Source organism: Vespa velutina, chromosome 2, assembly GCF_912470025.1.
Source record: "Vespa velutina chromosome 2, iVesVel2.1, whole genome shotgun sequence".
Lineage (NCBI taxonomy): Eukaryota > Metazoa > Arthropoda > Insecta > Hymenoptera > Vespidae > Vespa > Vespa velutina.
Window position 1 is genome coordinate 11852004 of NC_062189.1, and position 18758 is coordinate 11870761.

General features: G+C 35.5%; 1 protein-coding gene and 2 long non-coding RNA genes across 5 annotated transcripts in view; 2 read left to right on the forward strand and 1 right to left on the reverse strand.

Moving 5' to 3' along the window:
• Nucleotides 1-17427, reverse strand: part of LOC124957682 (eukaryotic translation initiation factor 4 gamma 3-like) — a 37592-nt gene extending 20165 nt beyond the window's left edge. The window contains exons 1-2 of one of the 3 annotated variants that reach the window (XM_047514834.1): nucleotides 9087-9507; nucleotides 6105-7147 (exon numbers count right to left, since the gene is read on the reverse strand). In XM_047514834.1, coding sequence (XP_047370790.1) covers nucleotides 6105-6414 — 310 coding nt within the window. In that variant the 5' untranslated portion in view covers nucleotides 6415-7147; nucleotides 9087-9507. Of the gene's footprint in view, nucleotides 1-436; nucleotides 601-6104; nucleotides 7148-9086; nucleotides 9508-16427 lie in introns of those variants that run through there. The other 2 variants (XM_047514836.1, XM_047514835.1) reach the window with 2 other exon arrangements.
• On the forward strand, nucleotides 218-5111 carry LOC124957690. The gene is made up of 3 exons (XR_007103719.1): nucleotides 218-804; nucleotides 956-1051; nucleotides 1839-5111. It is a non-coding gene; the product is annotated as an uncharacterized LOC124957690 (long non-coding RNA).
• LOC124957689 lies at nucleotides 15798-18152 on the forward strand. The gene is made up of 3 exons (XR_007103718.1): nucleotides 15798-16364; nucleotides 17251-17500; nucleotides 17729-18152. It is a non-coding gene; the product is annotated as an uncharacterized LOC124957689 (long non-coding RNA).
• The last annotated feature ends 606 nt before the right edge of the window (nucleotides 18153-18758 follow it).

Here is an 18758-nt window from a genome sequence, read left to right on the forward strand (position 1 = left end):
ATTTTACTATTACTTTCATTATTATTATTAATAATTCAAACTTATATTAAAAGATTTAAATCATACTTCGACATTTTAAAGAATGACATGTAAAAAAAAGTGTTATTTAAAAAAAAAAATGTCATTTTCAACCAACATAAATCAGGCTCCTAATGTCAATCCAATAAAAAAATATCACATTGATGCACAGCATTTTACAAAAATTGCAAGGAAGCATTGCAGAAAAATCCTCTAATACATTGGATCTAATCATCTAAATTCATCTAATTCTTCTTTCATGTCACGAATGATGATAATATACAAAGGTGATAGAAGATGACCGTATGGAAAGTGAAGAATAAAACAACACGATGTGAAGAAGTTTCGAATTAACGATGAAGAAAAGAAGAAAAAGAAAACTGAGGAAAAAAGAAATAAAAATATCAAAAGAGCATACGAAGTTTAAAACACAATTTGCCACGAAAAACCATCAATTTCAGAAATTGTGTCCACATGAACGAGCTATCATCATTCTGCGATGACGATGTAAAACGAATTTTTCCGATGAACGAGCTCTCGCCATATTCCGTGCATACGCAACAACTAGACTTGCTAGACACTACACACCGCGATACTTGATTGTATATTGCGCAACATGGCTTCAAGGTTGTAAGCCACGAAGTGGTTTCACGTTTGACGATTAAACTGTGCTTGAAGAGAAGAAAGAACAGAAGAAAATGAGTATTGTAAAACGTTTGAAAAACGTGTTGATTTTAGACGCATGACAAAATTCACCTCAAAGATTTTCCACGTACATAAAATATGGTAATATTACTCTCCTGTCGATAATTTGTTCATACTAATACTAATACCAATAATAATAATAATAATAATAATAATAATAAACAATAACAACAAAAATAAATAATAAGAAAAAAAAATACAATTAACTTCCCACTTTCATTCTTTCTCGCAGAAGCACTGTCGTTAATATCCGATTACATGGACGAAGCAGAAACTCTTACTAATTTCAACGTCTGTATTTTGTTCTACCAACGAGAGAGTAACACATGTAAAATGTTTTATAGCATATTTTTCAACGAATGAATGTGTGTGTGTGTGTGGAAAAATTAAGGGAAAAAAAGAAAAAAAGAAAAAAGAAAAAAAAAACTACAATGACTATGTATCTTTCACTTCTCGAGGCACCTGTCGCTGAAGTAATAAAACTAGTTACTTGTGAAAGCAATTATGCTAGGTAACATTTCTGGATACGTCAACGTCAACGTCAACGTCATCGTCATCGTCATCGTCATCGTCATCGTCATCGTCATCGTCATGTGTTTTCCTAGACTTAGTTCGTCATTGTTCACGAGGATACTGTACGTTATGTCGCGTCAATCACGTCAATAGCAAAAAAGACAGACAAACGAAATAATAAACGGAAGGAAAATGTGATTGCGAAAAAAATTAGGGCCAGATATTTTTTATGAAAAATCTTTGAATAATAAAATAAGAAAAAGCTGGGATATAAATTTTGGCCAAAGTTATTTTGCTCGAAAGCAATATATACGTTTATAAAGAAACGGAAAAAACACACAAAAAAAAAAAAAAAAAAAAAAAAAAAAAAAAAATATTGATAAGATTTCATGCAGATATAGAATAGAAACGATAGAAAGATTAGCAGACGTTTTTGATAACTTGTCTTTCTCTTTTCCTTATTTTCTCACCGTCTATGCTCCTCTTCGAAGCGTTTCGCCCCTTTTTTTTTTTTTTTTTTTTTTTTTTTTTTTTTTTTTTTTTTTGATTGTATCACTTCGAAACAACGTGGCAAATAACTTTTACAAATCGTCTTTTTTAAGAACGCACGCTTACACGAGACGATAGTAGTGTGGCACGTACGCGAGGGAAGGAACAACCAGACAGACCTCGGTGACGGCCATCTTTCTTTGCACATGTGGGCAGGAACCGGAGCGGTGCTGCTATCTGTAGTTCCATGAATGCATTGATTGCCCGCGAAAGGGGGGCGAGGCCGCAAAAGACTTCGCTGAGAGAACATCAGGGGCGTAACTATCCAAGACCATTCTCTATTTTTTCACCGCCAAAAATACCAAAAACAAACCCTTTTTCTCTTACGATCTACCTCAAAAATAAAAGGAAATAAAAGATACTATAATATTAACAATATCAAATGAAAAAAGAACTATTGGAATTTAAGCAAAACATCGATTGTTACAATATATGAACAAAAAATATGAAACAGAAGAAATAAAAAATATCTTCGAATGATTCTCATGAAAAAAATGAAAATAAAAAAAGAAATAAAAAAAAGTTTGATAACCTTTAAAAGATTAACGAAGAAACGTGATATCCCCTTATTAAAAATTGCTAAAGTTCTTTGACTGATACTAAATACACCGTGTGTATACATTCTTATGTGACTTCGCACTTTTTGAAGAATCACTTTCTCTCTCCCCACTTCTCTATCACTTCTTTCATTTCATTATCGGTTATTTATAGACAATCACGAGATAAATAAAATATTCTTATACGAAAGGAAAAATATAATTAATCGAAGGTAAACGTTATGCTAATTCCAAAAAGTCACGTGGTTTGTAGACGTCCACGTGATATCGACCGTAAAACCGTATAAATGCATCTCCTTAGTCATCTAATTGGATATTGTTGGTTAAATTAATCTTCGACATTGTTGTCATTCTTGTTTGCTTCTTCTGTCGTTTTATGTTAGATGTTTGACAAACATAAAAAATATCTGATGCGATTATTTTTATAATTGGACAATATTGCTATGAAGATAATGTTATCCTCTATTTGATATTTTATGTAAAATAGTACAATACGTTTAATTCTCTCTCTCTCCCCCTCCCTCCCTCTCTCCCTATATATATATATATATGCACATATATACATCTATATGTGTAAAACAATTAAATTATTACAAAACGGATATTCATTTTATCCTTGGAATCCATTTAAAGTTAGACAACTCGGTCGACTCGTTTTATCTTGCTCGAGATCTCTCTAGGAAGAGAAGTTTGTGATGCTTCGAAAGTATGTCAAATGTTTGACCGGAAGACAAGGACAGTGTATACTTTTCTCTCTTGCTGACCGTACACTTTAAGCGAGTAATTTCAAACTCTTTAAAATATAATTCATGTGATTACGTTTATTTATATACAATTTAATAATGAGATATCTACAAATTATAAGAGTTGAATCGAAAGATGTTTACTGTCAATAAAAATTTTTGCAAACGATATACTCTGTATTATGGACGACATGGAAGCAAAATCAAATGTGATTTATTTCTTTCTATAAGTTAAATTTGAAATTAATCCTCTCATCGTACGTTAGGATTCTTATCGTACGATTTACCGAGATAAGTATTCAACAATGAACAATGAACAATGAACGACGAAAGGGGGTTGGTCGTTGTTCTGACGAGACATATCATGCAAAAGGGAAAGGATTGAATGCACCTTCACGATGGCACAAGGCGAAAAGCATTTTATCGATTGACCTATATTTCGAATTGTTTCAAGCTCCGCATGAGGGCGCTTAAAACCTCTGACATATATACGGAACTTCTAAGATATATCGATATTAAAATGAACTTCATAAGTTCTTAAAAGAAAAAAAATAAATAAATAAAAATAAAAAGAAAGAAAAAGATTTTTCGAAAGAAGGATAAACAGATATTATCTCATTGTAGATCAAGCTAGAGGCATGATGTTAAATACGAAGGCCGTTCACTTATGACGCAATTCCAATTTTGTAAAATTCATATTTTCCATTTCCATTAATATATTCTAGAAACATATAGATGAATACAATGATCTGAACAAATGAAAGTGATGATCCATGGTTCGAGAATAGAAGATCAAGTTATTACGAATCTGATCTAACAATGTGACTAATAAACATTAGTGTCAAATTTACACTGGCTTCTTGAATTATTATTGTATAAATGAACAAATGAAAATGTTTCGTCTGAAGCGATACTTTTTCCTTTATTACATAGTAGCAGTTTGATTCGAGCAAACGGTTAAAATTGAAAGAACCTATGATGACTGACTCCTCTACGTAAAAAACGTAAAAATCTCTTATTGAAATTATTTGACACTTTGAAGACACATAAAAACGCACATCTCTTTATCTTGATTCATTGAATGGACAAATCATTCTTGCACGACCTGAGCCCATCAGTGTGCCTGCAAATAGAGGCAAGCTGTACGACTCCTGAACAGATAGGTCACCAGGTCAGATTAACTACCCCTCCGCATACCCGAAAATAACTCAGGCTTGGTATACATTCGTTCTCTATTAGTAGACAAATCAAATATTTGAGACTATGCCATCACAATACAGTATCATAAGACGATATGTATCAATTCCCTAAAAACCACATATGAATATAAAATTCAACGATAGAAAATATAACAAAACGAGAAATAATGAAGTAACAAAATGTTTCAAAAACAAGATGGAAAACCAAGGTGCATCCATTGGTCAACAAACAACATGTCCATGATGGAGCATTTAAGAAACGTCTAGATCAGCCAGCATAAATAGAACATGCACATTTATCATTAGGCGAAGAACGAAAGGGAAGAATATGAAAGAATATATGTAAATGGTTTGAATCAAGGCATGTTACAAAATAACAGGAAAATAAATTCATGCGAATGTCATCCAAAAATAAAATAGAATTTCCGGCTATTCCCAATTATTCTGATAAATATGTAATTTATAGTTTCTAAATTTGAATTCAATAAATCATACAAAATTAAAAACAATTTTCTAGCAATATACAATCGTTAAAAATTTCATTGTCAAATGTATCATTGACTGTGTCTGTAATGTATTTATTAGCAGGATGTATATAAAGAGATGAAAATTGTCTAATCGCATGGTCTTTTTCCCACACTTCTCGATGTCTGTTTGCTCCTAGTCTCACACCACGAACTGGGATATATGTATCTTTATCCCTACCACGATATTCTCTCGTGATACTTCTACTGTCACGTATCCCCACCACTACATCTTCCTACGGTTGGTTCTCACTGCCGAACGTCAAGGAGAGAACATTCCTTAGGTGGGGGAAGTTACGCCAAGCTAGCACACGGGTAAGTAGGTGGGGTAAGGAACACTACGTCTGGATTGGGCCTGGCTTAGGCAACGGTCGCAGATTTATCGATCGTTTAACTATAAAGTCATAGTCTCTCCTTCCTTCCTTCCTCCCTCCCTCCCTCCCTCCCTATGTATATATATTATTTATATTAATTTTAATAAAATTAAAATAGATGGATGAGACAAATTATATCCAATTTTGAAGCAAGAGATCACAATGAACCAATAGCTCGAATAAAATCGAGAAACTATTCGATATTAATATGTCAATAAAATCCACCATATTTAAAGGCAATGATCTCTAAACGTAATCGACGATGAAACCTAATTACACTGCTGTGGCGGCCATGGCCCGTTCTTTATTCCGTTAGGTCGTCTGTCATTTGTGAACATGATGAAATACCGTCGTTTTATCGCTCGTTAACTAACTTAGTTCCTCGGTAGAGAAGACAAAAATTGTTCACGGTACTACGACTTGTCTATTGTGTTTTGAAAAACGACTTTTTTTTGATATACCACATCACGATCATTTATTAAAAAGTAGAATTAAAATTCGGTGTCCTATTTTCGGGAAAAGTGAAATTAGTTCATCGTAATTATTACTCTTTGCCTTCATAAGATTTGATGATATTAAAAGGATATATATACATGCCGGAAGGAACAGGCGGAAAAGCTTCATCGATGCGATGCATTCGTTATTGTCTATAACTCGTGATAAGTTCGTAAGCATATTTATAAAAAAAATATCTCTGAGGAGTAAAAGGAAATAAGTCAGCGACCTGGAGGAGGAGCGCATTTTTCATCATACGTTTACAACTTGACAAAGTTGAGATCAATGCACGATCAACTACTAATTCTATCTATTTATCTATTTATCTATCTATCTATATCTATCTATCTATATATATATATATATATATATATATATCTACACATTGTCTTCACTTTGAAGGATTTTCTCCCTCCTCGATACTTACTAGTGTTAGCTGTAACAACACGATACTGTGGTGGGGCTTGTTGATGTTGAGCGAGTTGATGTCCGAGATGGTTGATGTTGACGGTCAATTGATGATGGCTCAGCTGGTGATTCAAATGAGGACTTGGCGATGGCGGTGGCGGGTGAGCGGCATGATGCACGTGGTGATTATGACCCGGTTGAGGATTTTGTGGATGAGGGGCCGATAAATGATGATGATGATGCGGCCCTCCTATTAGACAATGCATAGGTCCTACTCCCACGGCGACGTCCACTGCGCCCTCCTTCGAGACGCCATATCTCGAAACCATTCTTTATTCCTATCGTTGATCCTTTCGTCGTCGTTGTTGTTCTAGCTTTGCCGCCGTCGCCGTGTAGTTGGTCCTGTCCGGCCTCAACGACGTTCCTTGTCCAAGATCGTTGGTTAAAGACCGATAAATCCTCGCGCGCTCGTGTGATTGATTTTGTTTGTTTGTTTGCTTTTTTTTACTTTCGTCTAAAGTTTTTCGACGATTGTAACGTCGGATTTAATTGGGGGAAAAATTGATAAAACAGAGAGAAAAGTGTACAGGAGTGAGCGAAAGATATGTTATTGAAAGAAGATGCGTGACAAAACGCTAGGGTTTATCTTTTCCAAAGATCGAGGATATCTTTTTTTATTTATTTATTTATTTATTTATTTTTTTTTTTTTTTGTTCTTTTTACTAAAGAAGACAGAGCGTGCGTGTAGGCTCGTATTATGACGATCTTCGGGTAAAAAAGATTATATCGATATTTAACCAACACTACCTTCGTTATTCACGGGCGTTTCAATCGGCGATGGAGCACCATGACGTCATCGTTTTCTGTTATCGACGACAACGAACGATACGATCGCCGATCGTCCGTCGTGTAGAGTTATATTATTCTCTTCGAAAGTTCGTCATCGAAACCACGAAATCCTTCTTTCCGTGGCTGCTTCTATTCCTCCTTATCGTATCTTTCCTTGTCCTAATCTCGATGAAGATATACGGATTAATGTGTGGATGATAACGCGCCTCGTTTCTGCCACCAAAAGAACACATGAATATCGCTGCTGCTGCTGCTGCTGCTATTAGCGATACGTTGCTTGCTGTCGTCGCCGCTGCTGCTGCTGCTGCCGGCGGCGCTGCCGTTGCAAGCAAGCGTTCACTCGAAATAATATCGCGTTTTTATCGACGGAAGAACGATGTATGCATTCGCAGTCTCACAGTGAACATCAAATAACGCGCGTACTTCGAATTATGATGAGAGATTTTATCGTTAAATTTTCGTTTATAATACTCGCGTTTCTATTCAGATCGGTCGAGAACGACCGACCGACCGACCGACTCCAACGACGACGACGACAACGTCGACTCGACGAACAAACGAAGATCAACGACGTTTCGCGAGACTCGTCGAAGAGAATCAATGGCCGCCGTGTGTGGTACTACTGTCGTACCGCCGCAGCAGTCGGTACAAGAGTGCTCCTCTATTGTTAAGAAAAGAAACTTAGGACGACGAACGAGAAAGACGGACTTGTCCTTCGACGAGTTTCAAAAAGACGACGCTGCTCGTAGACATATAAGTAGTACTCTCCTCGTTACTCGATGATTCTTCACCGTGAAGCACACCACGTTGCGTGCTTTCCTTAAGGTAGTAGTAGATCGAATGCACGTGACGATACGAAAGCTGCATTTTCAGTCGCGTCGATGAATGCGAACGCGATATTATTATTATTACTAAAATTACTATAAATATTACGTATAGCGTTATTTATATATATGCATATATTTATATTATATTGTGTTTTGACGATAAACCGATCAAAGGATAAAATTTAAATTAATTATTTTCTAGTCTCGTGTGTTGTCACGCTCTTCGCTGTTGCTCGTGTCGATAGGGATGAACATCGCGCGTCATTTTATTCCTTTCTCGTATTTCTCTTTTTTTCTTACAGTCGCAATAGAAACCGTCGCGCGCGTGTCCGTTAAAAACTTGTCGGTAACAAAGATGATAAACGAAGAGATGGAAGGGTACGATGTAAACGGGCTATCGGCGCTCGTCCGTGCCAAAATCGATATTTAAGTCACGACATCGGCTACTCCCTCTTCACGGCGCCGACTCCTCTCTCTGTCTCTGTCTCTCTCACTCACTCACTCACTCACTCCCTCTCTTCCGGTTCTATACGAGGACGAAGAGAAGTAAGGATAGAGGGGATAGATTACGCATTTATCACGAGTATCGAAAGTTCCTCTCTTTCCTCTTTCTCTCTATCTCTTTCTCTAGCGTACAATGCTTAATTTCCTATGGGATTTCCGTTTTTGGTTCTTCTCTTTCTCTCTTTTTGTTTGTTTCTCACTCAACACAATCGGTGATTGACTCTTCCTATTCTCTCTTTCTATTCTGCACCGAGCCGTATTTTCTCTCTCTCTCCACCGTGTGGCGCTGCTCGGAAACTTTCGGTCGCGTGTCGAAATTTGCCGAGCAACAAAAGAGACTAAAGCCGAATTCACCTTTCACGAGAAGAGCGCTACCCTTTTCCCTTTATCCTTTTCTTGTTTCTATACGTTTATCTTATTTTTTTCTCTATTATATATATTATCGCGCGAAGACGACGGCGACGATAACTTCGTACACGTAAGTCAACGGCATACACTTTCCCGATCGCAGCACGAGAGAAACGCGAGAGACACTTGGCGGGCGGCATACACGACAGCACCGCGCAGTGGCGCTCACAGCGCCAACAATTGAGACCTCTCTCTCACTCTATATATCTCTATCTATATCTCTATCTTCAAGTGAAGGCGTTATGAGCGCAATCGCTTTTATTACCAATAGAACGACAACAACGACGATGACGACGACGACGACGACGACGACGACGACGACGACAAGGAACGACACATATCTCTTAAACGCTATGTAAAATAAAATAAACGAACGATGAACAGCTTCGTCCACCCTTCGTATGGATACGTACGTTTATACGTATGTCGTGTGTTCGCGCGCGCGCGCGCACTTGCAAACTGACTCTAGAACGAATCTCACTGCACCACTAGAGCACCATCAAGGTACCAAAGAGATTCACGTTACGTGGCCTCGACACACAAGGCCACGCGACGCACGCGAGACGTCACGCGCGTCGCTTCCTTTCTTTTTTTATACTTTCTGGGATATACGTTGCTATCCTTGATGGATGGCCACGCCACGTACCGCGTATTTCTTCTTCTTCTTCTCTTCTTGTCTATTACGTAAAGATCGACAAAGTATAAGGTAAGGGGAAAAGAGGGAAGACCACTGAACTCCACAATTATACCAATGCGGTGCGCACCCTTCGATGAGGGACGCGTAAGACTGATGCGAACCAGTCTTCGCACGACCAACCAACCAACCAACCAACCACGAATCGTGGTCCTCTAGCGGTCCATAGTGTAACTAAAGAAAGTCAGGGCCGCCTATGGGAAAACATATATCCCCATGTCTTTACGAGGGTTTTTCTTTCTTACACTATTTTAGAGATCTGTGATCGTATACGACCATGATTTTGTCAAAGTTATTGATATAAATATATTTTAAAAATGTGGAAAATGTAGAAAACATCTCTTCGGATAATTACTCATGGATTATTGGCATAATCATGCCAAATTGTATTTCTTGATTAATCCGTGAAATATATACCAATTTACTTTAGATTGGATCAACCATAAAGCACTCGTTATTTAAAACTCGTATTTAAAACTAATTGTAAATAATTCTTAATTATTAATATTTATCGTAAATAATGTTTCACGTATAAAATGAAAATAAAAAATTATAAAAAAATTTGTTTCATTTCGAATATTATCTTTCGTGTATCACAATATTAATACATTGATTATCTTTATCAATATTCAAAGGGAATACAGATATTTTTATTGAAACGATAATAAAGATAAAAATTTGAATTTTGTAAAATGTATAACAATCGATACGTTCCTGAGAAATAGTCAAACCTCGAAGCAGCGAAAGAAATGCAGAAAGAGCCGACAAACGTACAAGATCGCGTGCGCAGGCCAATGGGCAAGAGTGCAGGACACTGGTGCGCATGCGCAGATCGACGGCGAATACCCTTCGGCCCGCGTGAATGCAGCGGGCACAGCCCTGTTACGGTGCATTTGAGGGTAATGTGGTAGCAGGCAGCAGCTTTGTGCGTGCGTGCGCACGTATAACCCGTTTTAAATAACTCAACCACCAGATGTGTCACACCTACTAAATCCTACGAAAAAGTTGCATGTGAATACTGAAATTATTTATGAGTCGATTTTTTATTTTGTATAATTTTTTTTTTTTTTTAATTTTTTACTTCGAGTAATCAAGCCCTCTCTTGAGTATCTTTAACCGTCGTATAACACACATTTATTTCATTTCGAATGTCATGAATTTAATCCTTTCAATAAAAGGAAAGAAAAAAATGACTAAAACAACTTTGTCTCATAAAATTATCTTATATATATTCGAAACTTAATTTTTAAGTAAGTTACAATTTCTTCAGTCAAAATCTTTAGTTACAATCTGCAATTGTTACAGCCATTAATAACTGATCTTGCATATAATGTATTGATACCAAAAAATGTCCCATGAATCATCCGACTTTCTCTTAAGATTAAGTTAAGAAGAAAAGCTTATCATTATGAGAACTAATCACATTATCTCAGAAAATATCTATACTTTCACAAGTAAAAACAACCTAAATATTCTATATTATTAATAATATATACGAATATATATATATGAAATATATGTATATTTCATGTAACAATCTATTCGTGCTAATAATTTCTTATTATCTTAACGATGATGAAGCAATGTACTTCTGATATAATTGAATGGCTAATGATATTTGATCGTTGAAATGTGTTTGTACAATAAACTGGAATATAAACACAACATTCCAAGAAGATAACTAAAAGAGTCATAGGAAAGGTTAAACGTATGTGTTATTCAAGGACTATAGAAATTATATTCGAAAATATAAACAATGATTCATTCTGAATGATTTCGTGAAAAATGTTTAAAGTTATTTTTGTTTTTATTTGTATATTTATCTTATATATCTCAAATAATCAAGTCATGACATGAAAAAATGTCTTCTTTGTCTCGAGAACTTCCGTCAATTGTCGTCCGAAAATCTCTAAACGATTATGATTCAATAACATCTCTGTTAATATACGAAATATGTTGTAAAAGGACAGTAAGAAAGTACAATTATAAAAACAGATAATATGTGTGTACGAAGACGATGTACAGATATAGAAATCTAGAAAATCTAATGACCAAGGGAAACGAATTGGTAAAATATTGTAGGCAATTTATACTAATTCAGAAATAACAATTAACCGTTACAGTACTTCTTTCATATTTAAAAAAAATATTTCTTGTAATAAATTTTACAAGCACGATATACGCCCAAGAAATCCCAAAGGGAATAAATCACGCATCCGTATTTCAATACAAGAATGAAGCATTTAGTAAAGATGGAAGGAAGTGGAGAAAGTAATAAAATGGTTGGAAGAAAAAATATTTTTCCAAATGGGAGAAGAAATGGCTGTGAAGAAGGCAGAGAAGGGAACAAAAGATGAGATCTGGTGACCAGCGTCAGAACACCTGTCTCCTACTGTAAAACAATTATTCTCAGTTCGAGCCTTCCCGTCATTATTAAATACACACCTATGCGATAAAGAATTTAACGAACGTAAAGTTGAAATTTAAACTGGGACGATATTGAAAATCATTCCGAATACGCGAAAAAAGCACAAGTAAAGGAGAATGTCGCTAATCCAACGATGAAGTGGACGAAGAGAAGAAAGGGAGACGCGAGAAGAAGGCTAAAGGCCACTTCAAGGAAGAGAGGAAGATGATCCGCATGTGTAAATTCGTTCGGTAGGTAACCCAGTTTTGACGACGATGCACCAACCAAGTCGGGTCGCAGCGACGCCGTGGTTCGATCGATACCTACACGCACTCGCCGCTCTGCTTACAGCCTAGATTCGCTTGCCTAGGATAGGTGCATGAAGGGAGACGTGTGACCTACATAACTTGGAGAATGGCGAAAAGAGGAAATACATCGAGAGAGAGAGAGAGGGGGGGAGGAAGAGGGAGGGAGGGACGGAGAAAATGTTGATTCTCATGACCATTGATATCTTCAATATATCCATGATGAACGGACATCCTGTGAGCGAATGTGAAAAGATTTGCTCTTCCGTAAGCATCTTCTATTTAGTCGTCAATCTAAGATTTTCTATATGCTAAGTAAAAATTCTATCTTTGAAATTAAATTCCATTAAATAATCATGAATTAAAACTAATAAAATCAAATAATTTAGTTTAATAGGAAAAACTGTTTGAAGAGATAAGCATGTTTGAAAAATATGCTAACACTGAAGCTACGTCTTAGTTTCTTACTGCATGAGGTCTTGTCGACGCTTAGTCCAATGAGCATGCGCGCGCATGCATGTTTTGTGTGTGTATGTGTGTAGGCGGACTAGAAGAAAAGAATACGAAAAAGGTAAGTGGAAGGAAGGATGAGAAAAGATAAAGAGAATCGTCTAGTCGTGTTCGAAGAAGAAAAACTGAAGATTTCGAAAATAGTAGAAATACGACGATCCTGTCTGCGCGGCTGCCGTGAGAAGAGCCAGACTGACAAGAGGGGGGTCCGAGAGGAGAAGGGAAGGATAATGTAAAGAGGAGGACGAAGAGAAGGGGCGTCGCAACCCTCCTATATTGTTGTCGTCTCTCTCGGTTGGACCGTTTCGATCGTACGAGACATGCGGCTAAGTTCAAAGTCCTTCGCACATGGCAAAATCGTGCTGCTGCTCTTCTGAGTCATTGCCGATGTAGATCTGAGAGTGAAGAATCATCCTCGTTCTACCTTTTTTCTTTGTATCAAACTTATTCCAAGAAGACGATAGAGTTTTATCTAATTATAATGATTTTTTTCTTAATTAAGCAGATAAATAAGCACAAAGAAAAGTTTATATATATATAATAGAATATAAGTAACGCGTTATCGCTACTTCTTCTGCAAAGAATGTCTTGTGAATTGATCGATCAGGAAAGAAGCTAAGAAGTAAAGTCGGTTAACAAAGATAAGCCTCTCTATATGCATGTGTGTATGTATTGTCTTTCCTCGCTGTTCTACCCATTGACTACTGTTTCTTTATGAAATAACGTTAGTAAGATTTTAACAAGAGCTTCAAATTTTATATGGAACACTTTTGTATAGTACAGTTTCTGTTCTCAACAAAAGATTCTAATCGTTCGAACTTCATATCGAGCTAAATGTAATTCTGCTTATACAAACGATACTCCTTAATCACCTACGGTACGATAAGAAAAAAATAATGGTTGAGAGAGAGAGAGAGAGAGAGAGAGAGAGAGAGAGAGAGAGAGAGAGAGAACGATTGGTTCTCAAGTTGTTTTTAGGAATACGTTCGATCTCGAGTTTCGCTAAGTTTATCGTAACATCAGCGTGAAAAAGAGTAAAAGAGAAAGAAGAAGAAGTAGGAAGAAGGAGAGGGAAAGACGAACCATACAAGTCGCTTTCCAGGGGTCTTTGAGCCCTCGAGCCGTTGACCTTGGAAAGGTAGCATGGAAACCTCGTGGTGTCGAACAGTAGTACTCTCTACGTGGGCGTTTAGTACGAGGTTACCGGACTGAGGGAAGAGAGGTGGGGGCAGGATAGAGAGAAACGAAGAGAGGAGGAGAAAAGAGTAGGAGATTCAACGCAGCAGACACGACGAACGACGAAAGAAAGAAAGAAAGAAAGAAAGAAAGAACGAACGAAAGAACGAACAAACGAACGAGAGAGCAAGCGAGCGAGCAAACGAACGTCTGGACGAAGGAGAGTCTGTACGAAGGGAGGGTCGATATATCCCGGCTTTCTCCCTCGTCCGGGCAATGACCTGCCACCCTTGCCAACAGCCTTTATGCTCGGCACTACGCGTTATTGCGTGCTAACCCTGAAACTATCTGAAATTGGGCACCGACGGACGCCTAACCACCGTCGCCGACACCGTGGTCAAGAGCCTTAACCCAACCGGGAGAGAAGGAGGGGATGAGAGGGAGAGAGTGCGAACTAAAAGAGAAAGAGACAGATAAAGAGAGAGAGAGAGAGAGAGAGAGAGAAATAGCGTGCCTTTGGCATGACACGCGGGAGAATGCAATAGCGATTCTCTCTTTCCACTCTCCCTCTTTTTTTTTTATTCAACGACTTCGTTTTTCTATTCATATCGATCTTACCTAGTCGGTAATTTCATTCTCTTGAAAAAGAATACGATTTATACGGAAACTTCTTTACCGACGGATAAGCAAATAGCTAGAGAATTCGAACGTATTCGAAAATTCAATTTTAATTCGAATCATGGATACGTGACAAATGTAAGTATAACAGGACAACGCGATCGGAAGAAGGCGTCTTATGCCTTCTCTTCACGACATACGATAGCAAAATACGGTATTGTTTTATATCGCGTAAATCGAGTCGTCGACTAAAACGGTAATCATGAGAAATGTCACGTAGCACTGTAAGGCCGTATACACGCTTCTCTGATTGGTGGTTCGAAATGCTTTTATAAGTGAAGAATTTATATATTGTAGAGTACGCCTTACCGTTATATTGCCTGTTGCATAGTGCAAGAGAAACCGTTTGATTATGTCATCGATAGTTGAAAGTGTTCTCTGTCCACTACAGCTGCGTTATATATTATTTTTTTTTTCCTTTTTTTTTCAACTTTCAACCGATAATTTATATACCATAAGATGTAGGGAAATGCAGATTCTATATTTCTTTTTTTTTTTTTTTTTACTTTCATCGATAGAGCGCTTGCTTGTAAAGATCGTAAAGATAATAATACATTAATCAATTTTATTGTTATAGAAATCACCGTGAAACAATACACGAAATGATATTACTAAAGATAAAATTTTCGTTGGTAACATTAAGAGGAATGGCGGACGTTCGTAACACTGATCCGTAGCGAAGTAAGTACGCGGAGAACCGGTAGAAAATACGCATTCCTGACAAGGCCGCTCGCTCAAGAAAGAGGCCGCCGAACATCCGGAGAGAGAAGCTTAATAGTATTTCATTCTCTTTTTACACGCTTGTTTTAATTCTTTTATATTTCGTGCTGCAAATTTTACTTCCAATATATAATCTTTGAACAGTTTGCTTGTTATATATAACAAATATAAATATATACATGCATAAATATATACGATAAATATTTATTGCTCAAAACATATGAGAGATTTATATATAATATAATACAACATAGAATAGAATAAAATAAAATAAAATAAAAAAAATATATATATATATGGTTCGAGGAATAAATATTTATAAATAGTCATAACAATTGTATATATATATATATATGTAAATAACTTCATTTCTCTAAACATTTTCTTCTTTAACAATACCATAATTTTGCAAGAATTATGACGAACCAAACTGTATTTCTATGTCTACCTAGTCACCTAAATAATGATCCGGATTTTATCGAACTTCAAGTTTGTTACCTGAGCCAACTTTCACCTGAAAATCACGATTGAACATTACGTACGTTTCTCTAGTCCTGCAACACGATTATAAACTATTCAAATTTTACTTTGCATTATGATATTCATTCATTTTAATTTACCAATCAATTTCATCATTTAAATTTATCAAGAACATCAAAAGAATATGTCCTGTAAACAACCAATATCGAATGATCAAATAACAAGAGCTTTCCTTCAAATTCTGTTAATGTTATCTTTAATTTATTTTTATCATTCAACATATTAAAAAGTTCACATTTTTAAGAAACTTAATAACATTATAAAGCCAACAATAAAATTAATTTTTTTTCTCATATCTCACAACGGATGTACGAAATGGAAGTATGGGATTAATTAAAACCTAACGCGCCATCTTGCAGTACCGTTCAGAAACACGCAGCAAGAAAACAATTTATCGCCATCATGCTCAGTATCGTGCCGTCTCTGCTTTTCTTATGGCGTTTCAAATTGTTACGTGCGAATCATGATAGATTTTGTGAAAGCAAAAACAAATTGTTATATCTCGTATTCACATACAAAAAATATTATGAAGAAAAATAGAGAATCAGCAACATTGTAGATGGAATATTATTCCATGTAAAAGAAAAGAGTACATATCTCTTTCCCTGTCTGCCTGACCCTTTGTATGATCCATTCGACGAACATCCGGCATCTCATGATGGTATGTACGAACAATGTAAAAAACATTCGACTGATGTTGGTGTTATGCGCGCGACGAACTTACCTACAACTGTCGACATTTCCGTCGTACGGTGCTGTTGTGGGGACGTATGTCCAGTCTGAGTAGGCCGTCTTTAAGTCAATGATGACACATGTCCTTGACGGTTAAGTGCATGTTAACGGCGTGATTATGTGTACGCGTGGCGATCGCGTGCACTCCGTTACGATGTGTGTGTATATATATATGTGTGAAAAAATAATGTTAACTAATCGTGAACATTCACGCCACGAAGAAAAAGAAAATTTCTATTCCGTTAGGAATCCAAATCGATTTACTAATATTGGTCACGTGCGACGAATCGTTTAAACAAAGATTATTGTTCAGAAATAAAAAGTATTATATAATTTTCTTGGCGGTACTTTGAATTTGCTTCCTTACAATAATTGTAACAAGTAAATATCAAGGCTGTTGATTTTTGGTTACGTCAAAGAAAAGAATAGAATAATTATCTTTTATAATCGTTTTTCCTACCTTCTCTCTGAACTTTCTTTTTTCTTCAAATTATAATTCTTAATTTTTTTTTTTTTTTTCTTTTTAATAATTACAATTCTTTATCTGATAAACGCGATACACGAGAAGGACCGGGATAAACACGCGTAGGATAAATGAATTTCGCCACGCACCCGACACGAGGACTCTTAACCATATGCTCGTCGTTACTAAAACAGTATATGCCTTCTTTGGTAGAGTAGAATGTCTCTAATACACGCTTTTTGCTAAACGAAATAATGTCCCGTCCCGCGCGTTATACAAACGAAAGGATTACAAGAATACTAATAAGATTAAAAACGTTTCTTGAGAATGAAGTTTATAACTATCGTTTTAGTACTTTGAACCGCCGGAATAACGACGGACACGAAAGAGCACAGTCTTGAGAATAACGTCTTACCAACCAAACAACGATATAACTACCATGATTGTAAAAAAGGTGTGCTCCTCTATGGGCTCGTTTTCGTTCAGTTTGCGCATTACCATGCTCAACGTCATGATGCTAACCTAACTGACAATATGCTTTGCGAATTATAATTTCTTTTACGTGATATTAATAACTAGTGTAATGGATTCTTCTGATTTAGGTACCATATGTTTGTTATCAATTTATATTAATAATAGAATAATTGCTTGCAAAATCAAATGTTAATGATATTTTCAATCTTTCAATTTTTCATATAAAACTTTTACTTTAAAATGACATATATTAAATGAATTTGTATTCATTTTTCACACACTTTTCAGCATATTTTCTTATTTAAATTTATTATCATTTTAATTTCTTCTTAAAATCATGTTTCATTATTTTACAGATTACGATATATGCCAGGTAAAAAAAAAAAATATAATTTATATTTAGAAAATTTAATCAAATAGAAGATTCTAAATGATTCACATTTTGTATCTACCGCTCTTTCTAACATAAGGATTCCGAGCGATCTGATTTGTCGAGTTGAATATCTATATACAGCCACTCAGAGGCCTTTCTTTTTATAACACAACGTGATTACTACAAGGCCTTCGGAGTGCGTAACTTTAACATACTAAGAATTTTACTACTTCTTACGATATCGAAGATATAGATGAAAAAAAAAAAAAAAAAAAAAAAAAAAAAAAAATTTCTATAAAAATATGTTGTAGAGATAAAGGCGAAAAAAAACGAGATAAATCATATGAATTTTCAAGATATATAGCTGGAGATTAAACTACTATATACATACAGTTTACTAGATAAAATCAACATAATTCAAAGTTCGGACATCTTTGCAAGATAATAGCAAATTAAATTGTTTATTTTGTCCTAATCAATCTTCTTTTGTGTCTTCGATTTGTTTAATCTCAACTCAACTTTTCTTACCAATATCTAACTTCTTTTCTAGTAAATGTATTTACTTTCGTAAAAGATAAAAAGAAATTCTTGAGAAAAGATAAATACATTTGTTCCCTATTATTTATGTTCTTTGGTAATAATTCGTATACATATTTACACAAAACGGAATTTAAATTTATCTTTGTACTGTATACACATTCACAGCCTGAATATTTTTTATTCAAAGCCTGAATATTTTTTTGCATATATTATAAGTAATAATTTATTTTAGATCTTGTTAATTCTAAAATTAGTTCTTTCCTCATTATTTATTAGATTAGATAATAGTTTAACTAAGTAGAAAGATATTCTATAATGCTATCAACAGGACTAACGTCAACTATAACTTTATATACATTACGAGCTATACATTATTTCCTAGTCATAATATCTTCAAGCGAATTATTTCATATATATTTTAATTACTGTTCTATTCATAATAAGTCTTCAAATTCTAATATTTTGTTGAATAA